Consider the following 7,412-nt stretch of genomic DNA (forward strand, 5'->3'; position numbering starts at 1 on the left):
AGGACTGACAGTTTTTGGATGCTTTGCCCTGGGGTGAAACAGGTGAGCGGGTCGTCAATTGCCCACTCATTCGCCTTTTCCAATGCTGCTGCTGCTGCTGGTGGTGGTGCCAGCGTCTCTTCTCTGCCAGTTCGCTTCCTGGCTAGTGTCATGCCTTAAATGTCCCTAATGGAGAGGGTAGTTTCTCCCCCCCTGGTTGCACTTGCTGCGGTGTGGCAACGCCTGCTACCTCCGCCAATGTAGCCATCTTACGCTAGGGCCTAGTGTCTGAGCTCTGGAAGTCTGCTGCCAAACGTCTAGGACTGACAGTGTTTGGATGCTTTGCTCTGGGGTGGAACAGGTGAGCGGGTCGCCAATTGCCCACTCATTCGCCTTACCCAATTCTGCTGCTGCTGCTGCTGCTGCTGCTGGTGGTGGTGCCAGCGTCTCTTCTCTGCCAGTTCGCTTCCTGGCTAGTGTCATGCCTTAAATGTCCCTAATGGTAAGGGCAGTTTCTCCCCCCTGGCTGCGTCTGTTTGTGGTGTGGCAACGCCTGCTACCTCCGCCGGAGTGGCCAGCTTACGCTAGGGCCTAGTGTCTGAGCTCTGGAAGTCTGCTGCCAAACGTCTAGGACTGACAGTGTTTGGGTGCTTTGCCCTGGGGTGAAACAGGTGAGTGGGTCGCCAATTGCCCACTCATTCGCCTTTCCCAATTCTGCTGCTGCTGCTGCTGCTGGTGGTGGTGCCAGCGTCTCTTCGATGCCAGTTCGCTTCCTGGCTAGTGTCATGCCTCAAATGTCCCTAATGGTAAGGGCAGTTTCTCCCCCCTGGCTGCCTCTGTCTGCGGTGTGGCAACGCCTGCTACCTCCGCCGGAGTGGCCAGCTTACGCTAGGGCCTTGTGTCTGAGCTCTGGAAGTCCGCTGCCAAACGTCTAGGACTGACAGTGTTTGGGTGCTTTGCCCTGGGGTGAAACAGGTGAGTGGGTCGCCAATTGCCCACTCATTCGCCTTTCCCATTTTTCAATGCTGCTGCTGGTGGTGGTGGTGCCAGCATCTCTTCTCTGCCAGTTCGCTTCCTGGCTAGAGTCATGCCCAAAATGTCCCTAATGGTAAGGGCAGTTTCTCCCCCCTGGCTGCGTCTGTTTGCGGTGTGGCAACGCCTGCTACCTCCGCCGGAGTGGCCAGCTTACGCTAGGGCCTTGTGTCTGAGCTCTGGAAGTCCGCTGCCAAACGTCTAGGACTGACAGTGTTTGGATGCTTTGCTCTGGGGTGAAACAGGTGAGTGGGTCGCCAATTGCCCACTCATTCGCCTTTCCCATTTCCTTTTCCATTTCCATTTCATTATTTTCCTTCTGATACACAACCAACCAAACATAACACACACAATAACACAAATAACACAGTGACATAACACATAACACACATAACACATATAACACAGTGACAAGTGACAACACACATAACACACATAACACATACACGTACAATGCAAAAATCACAAGGACCTTTCCTCTTGTTATTTGTCCTGGCCTTCATTTCTACACTCACTAGCATTAACGCTATAACTCACACTTCATACTATAACATTTTTCCATCCACATACCTGCCAACAGACCCAACTTTTTCAGGGACAGTCCTGCTTTTTTCCAGTCCTGTCCCATCTAATTTAGCTAAACTAGGTATGCAAATACACGTTGGTAGTTATAGCTCGGTAGGTAGCACTAGTATAAACATTAAATAAATATAATAAAGTACTAAATAATAAATCTAACTTTAAAATACATTTAAATAAACCCCTAATTTTTTTTTAAAACCCATTAAAATTAAATTATTATTTAGACATAATACATCTTTAACCAAAGCAGTGCACTGCTACTAATCTTAAACATAACCGTACATTAACCCTAAGCTATTTTTTAGTTCTTGTCCAACATTTTTCCATCCGCATACCTGCCAACACACCCAAGATTTTGGTGGACAGTCCTGCTTTTTTCCAGTCCTGTCCAGTAAAAGTTGGGTTGTTGCAAAGTATGCCATTGTAAATAGGTAGCAAATGTTAGGCATGTATTACAAGTGGTCCAAAATCAATTTAAAAATGTAAAATAATCCCTATTCTTTTATTAAACATCTATGGATGTGTGATTGTGTATGATAAACGGAGGCCAAGTTCCTTGGAGCATTTGTCTCTAGGTCATTTTGTGTACAGTACACCTCAGTACGTGTGTGCAACTCTATTGGTCGTTTCGGCAGGGGGCTGGCCTGCCATCAACGAATGAAGTGCGTTCTGCAATTCACTAGTTGATGCCAGACCAGCCCCCTGCCGAAACGACCAATAGAGTTGCACACACGTTCCTTCACGGCAGCTGCTGCTGCTCCGATGTGTTGTTAACCCCGTATTAACCCCTGCAAGGCAACCGGGAAGGAAACGAAGATTAAACGAGCACGAAGAATGTCCGCGAATATTCGCCCGAAGAGAAGACAGGAACGGGCGAATATTCGCGGAATACGAAGGTTTTTTCCCCCCCGAAGACGAGCACGAAGACGAACACGAAGAGCCCCCTGGTGCCCAAGTCTAATTATTACTAGGGGTTGTTTGTGAACCGTTAAATGCTAATAATTTAACAGATTAGGGCATTCATAAGAATATTTATAGAAAAAAAAAATGAAAAGAAAAATGTAGACATTTTAATTTAAAAATCCTGTTTTTAAATTTATTATTGTGACTTTATTAGCTATAGAATGCTCATGTTCCTACAAACTAAACATTCTGAGCTTCTTGGGGAAAAAAAGCATCAGGGAAGTAAAGGCATTAGATTTAAGCCACGAAGGGGAACTTTGGGGAGGTATGGTTTTAATCATACTTGGTTTCACTTGAGACAATAAAGCAGCTCTAAAGGAGAATGTAATATTCAGAAGTAAATTTGGATTGAGATTTTGCAGTGTTTCGGTTCAATTTTGCGAGAGCCACTCTTTTTTTTATCCTTCAATCAATCACAATTAAATTAGGGAGGATTTAGCAGGTCCATGTACTGTGCAAATGGTGAATTGGGGTAACTATTATGTATTTTTATGTTCTATATTTAGCAAACACCTCTGTTCTGAAAAGCTACTGTTTTATATAGCCAGGCTGTGTATCCTACCTCTTCAAACATACGAGAACATTCTGTTCCCAAGCAGTGATATAAAATTCTGGAAATTGCTTGCAATTTGTACATGAAAACAGTGTGGCCTGCACTGTATACATAAATACTTTTTTACTTAATTAAAGTTTTATGCTCAATCGTCTAACATTATTTTGTATTGTTTGTCACTTCAGTATCTTGTCCAAAATGTATTTCTACAATGATGGATAATCAATAATTTAAATATCACTCTGCATAACCTTTTAGCAGTGTATATCTTTCAAGTCTATTCTAATACTTAATATATTAAATATATGAATTGGGAAAATGTGACATCCATTGTAAATCATCTAGGCTTTGTAGGGATTTGATGTTAACTACCTTTGGGTCATAATTTACTTACATAATGGGTTTAATCTGGCTTTATATTACCAAACATCACACAAGGTCTGGGTGGCTTACTACAGGAGCATAACTATTTATTAGCGGTATGACTATTTAGGGGTTTTCTGTACGTTAAAACACTTTGCATGGATGGGAAACAAGGTAAGTAAAATATGTCAAAACAAAACGTGTTCGGTCATCTTTCAAAGTATTGCCATTTAAATCATGCATATTATCAGGCTTACCAGGTGAATGCCCACTGGGCTGGTGGCCAAGCACTGCACATCTACATTTACCACCACTCACGCAGCAGATAAAGTTCTCCAGTGTGTAGCCGCCAGCTGGATACAAGCAGCCCTTCGCTGGAGGTGTATAAAAGCGTAGCATACAGCATCCAGTCGGCCATTGGTCTTAAATTGCCAGGGCCACTTTTTTTATATATATATATAGAAAGCACCTTGTGCTTTTTACACAACAGAATTTTAATTAATTTGACAAAAAACGATTTAATTAATGTTACATAGTAAGCAGGTATTTCTTTCCAAATATGTATGACTCTTTTATATACACTGACAAATACTGCTGTTTGAAAGTATTTGCCTCCTGTCTAATTTTCTGCATTCTTAAATATTTTTCAATTGAGTTTGGTCAGATCATACGTATCATAGTAAAGCAGGCAGTTTTAAAGTAATGCTAATGCTTGGTTTCTAGTGTTGTTTGATGCTAGGTAACTAAATATGCAGACCGTAGATAAACACAACTTACCCCATCCAGGTGTTTCAAGATTTTAGTAAATTATTTGACCTGATGTGGCACAGCTTATGTCTGTTGAAAGGCAAATACTGCATTCCATATTAAGGATTAAATTATCTAAAGGACAATGATGGTGACTGTAGTGTTAAATTATGGGATGCTTTGCTACATAAAGGACCTGCAAAACTTGCCACCATTGAAGGAACCATAAATTCTGCTTATTAAAGAATTCTTCAGAAGAAAGTCAGATTATCTGTCCTTAAACCAAAGGGCAACTTGTCATGCAGTAAGGCAAGGTAATGATCCATTGCACACAATCAAGTCTACATTAGAATGATTTAAGATGGACAAATTAAGTTTTGGAATGGCCCATATGGAAACCCCACTGAGATTATGTGGCTGGATCTAAAATTAACAACTCATGCTGAAAACGCACAAATGTCACTAAAGCAGTTGTCCATGGATGAGGGGGGCAATGTTTCTCCACAGCTCTGCGAGAGACTCTTAAACAACTAAAGTAAGCATTATATTGCAGTGTCTACTACTAAAGGCGTAAGTAACACACTAGATAAGATGTTATGACTGTGTGTAGGAACAAATATCTCCAAAACACAGACTTTGTGTAACAAAAAACAAAAAAAACAAAAAAAAAGAGAAAAACAAAACAAACTTGGCTCGAGCATTCCAATAAATCTAAAAAAAACCCATGTGTTTTACCCTGGGCAGCATAACCCCAGCAAGTAACAAAAGTACTTAAAAACCAACTTCAAATGATGATGATGCTGGGGTCTCAAAAGTTTGAAAATGATGCTCACTGCTGTATTCACTACCGCAGAAAAAATATCTTACATTAGTAGATGGAACAAAATGTATGATACTATTTGTTCAAGATATTGATGATCAATGAAAAGTAAAATATGTTTTATAAGGTATAGGGTTTTCTTCCCTGTGAGTAAATGATCGGATGAAATGTGTGCTGTGTGGTTTCAGAGCTCGCTGAGCAAATGTAGACTGCCAGTTTTGTTAGATGAATTGATACTGCAAAGCAACACCATGTCCCTGGGCAACACTTCACTATAAACATGAAGGCTCTGGCAGTGCTGTGTGTTAGAAAAAAAGCAGAAGCAGGCTTTATCAGAAGCATATATACAGACTTTGAAGCCGTGGTACACATTGGTCATATGCCCTTAATTTTTGGGAGAAAAAGTAAAAATTGAATCAATGCAGCTGTTTTTAGGGATGCTGACACCTTTGGCAGCAGGTCCAGGCGGCATGAGTTTTCCCTCCCACAGAAAAGGTGCATATGTCCCTCTTGGCTGATCATGCCCCCAAATGTGACACTGCACATTAAGGGGTTACAATGGATACCTCTGACCTCCCTAACTGGAGCATTACACTATGGAACAGTGTTCCAAGTGAACACAGTCTTAATAGGATCCACTAAAAGACACAAAGAGGTGGGAAATTACATTATATCCCTGTGCTCTTCAGTAAGGATGGCAGCTGGGGCAGTAGGGTGGTCTGGTCTAGGCTGAATAGGCCTATGGAGACAGGTCCATGAGGGGAAGCAGCCCCTCTGCTGCAAAACAGGAAGCCTATCACCTTCTTAGCCAATCAGGCTTCCTGTAGCTACAGTTCAGCTGGCCGGTAAAAGGGAGATCACTGATCTCTCCAACCGATTCCCCATGTTCCTAAGATGCTCATGGAATCTAGAATATAGAATTTTACGGCAGATAACTTTCTTTTTCAAAAGCATGGGCTTAATATGTTTTGTCTACTGGTTTGCAAGAAACAAAATTTGTTGTCTGAAAATGAGTGGACCAAAAACTAAACAAAAAATTTGCCCCAATTGTTTTTAGTCCATGTGCACAAGTCTAGAGCTGGCTAAAACACTTGATCCCTGCTACCATGCCCTTAGTACCATTCTCACCTCATACCAAGATAGACGTTGTAAAATAAACACTAAGAAAAAAGAAAGCTTTATAATGTCAATGAAAAAAGCACTCAAACAAAACAGATGGAGCTGTAAAACATACATAAACATATAAAGGCAAATTGGAAAATAAGGTCTCGTTAGTAAATAAGAGTTGAAGAGCAATATGCAATACAGAACCAGAACATTGGCACAAAATGGTCGATATCTCATACTGCATAATTCAAGAAGAAGTCTACTTACTTAGATCTCATAGCCATTTGACGGTCATTTGGACACATCCAGCGGTTGGAAGAGTTTCCGATGACGGTGTCCGTCATTGTTGATTCTTCAGTATCTGGTAGGGCAAAAATACAAAACCAAGGTTCAAAACATACACTGTAAATTTACTCAAATAATACAAGCCTAGAAGGCATATTATATTGCATAATCAGATACACAAAGCAGAAAGTCCCTATTTCAATGTCATTATATAAAATATTAGCACCCCAGCCCTCCATTTTCCTGTATCCAAACAGTTGCAGGCATCCTTTTGTTATTGAAGATTTATAGTCTCATTTAACATCATACAATCTCATGAATGCTATCTGAACACTGATGTTTTGCTAACATACGTGTGATTGGCTTCTGCTTCTTTGACTTCAATGGAAGTGCTACCGAGCATAAGCATTAATGTTTCATAAATAACAATTATATTTCTGAATCCTTTGACTAGAGTCTATTGTCTTTGCAAAATGCATATCCGTGAATGTACAGATAAAACCTGTGATTAATTTTCAACATAGCAAAGTCCAGCTAAAGCAGAATTACAAGACCAAGATACACTATACGGACAAAAGTATTGGGATACCTGACCATTACACCAACAGGGACTTTTATGACATTGAATTCTCTTTGCATAGACATTAATATGTAGTTGGTCCCCTCTTTGGAGCTATAACAGCTTCCACTCTTCTGGGAAGGCTTTCCACAAGATGTCTTTATGGACCTTGCTTTGTGCACCACTATATAGACAAAAATATTGTGACACAACGCTAAATTACTTAAATCAGGAATTGATTAAGGCCCCTTACTTCCAGTGAAGGAAAATCTTAATGCTTCAGTATACCAAGACATATTGGACAATGCTATGCTTACAACTTTGTGGGAACAGTTCAGGGAAGGCCCTTCACTATTCTGGGATGACTGTGCCTGCCCCTCCCCGGACACGCACAAAGCAAGGTCCACTTGAATGGCCCGCAC

The 7,412-nt window shown here is 41.0% G+C and overlaps 1 protein-coding gene across 1 annotated transcript in view; it reads right to left on the bottom strand.

The window, feature by feature from the left end:
* LOC149289059 (rabphilin-3A-like) overlaps window positions 1-6,490 on the bottom strand; it is a 67,373-nt gene extending 60,883 nt beyond the window's left edge. The window contains exon 1 of the mRNA XM_089491066.1: window positions 6,414-6,490. Coding sequence (XP_089347192.1) covers window positions 6,414-6,490 — 77 coding nt within the window. The remainder of the gene's footprint in view (window positions 1-6,413) is intronic.
* Between the last annotated feature and the right edge of the window lie 922 nt (window positions 6,491-7,412).

The sequence above is a fragment of the Sceloporus occidentalis genome, unplaced genomic scaffold (assembly GCF_023333645.1).
Source record: "Sceloporus occidentalis isolate IW3139 unplaced genomic scaffold, rSceOcc1.0.p SCAF_48, whole genome shotgun sequence".
In the NCBI taxonomy this organism is placed as follows: domain Eukaryota; kingdom Metazoa; phylum Chordata; class Lepidosauria; order Squamata; family Phrynosomatidae; genus Sceloporus; species Sceloporus occidentalis.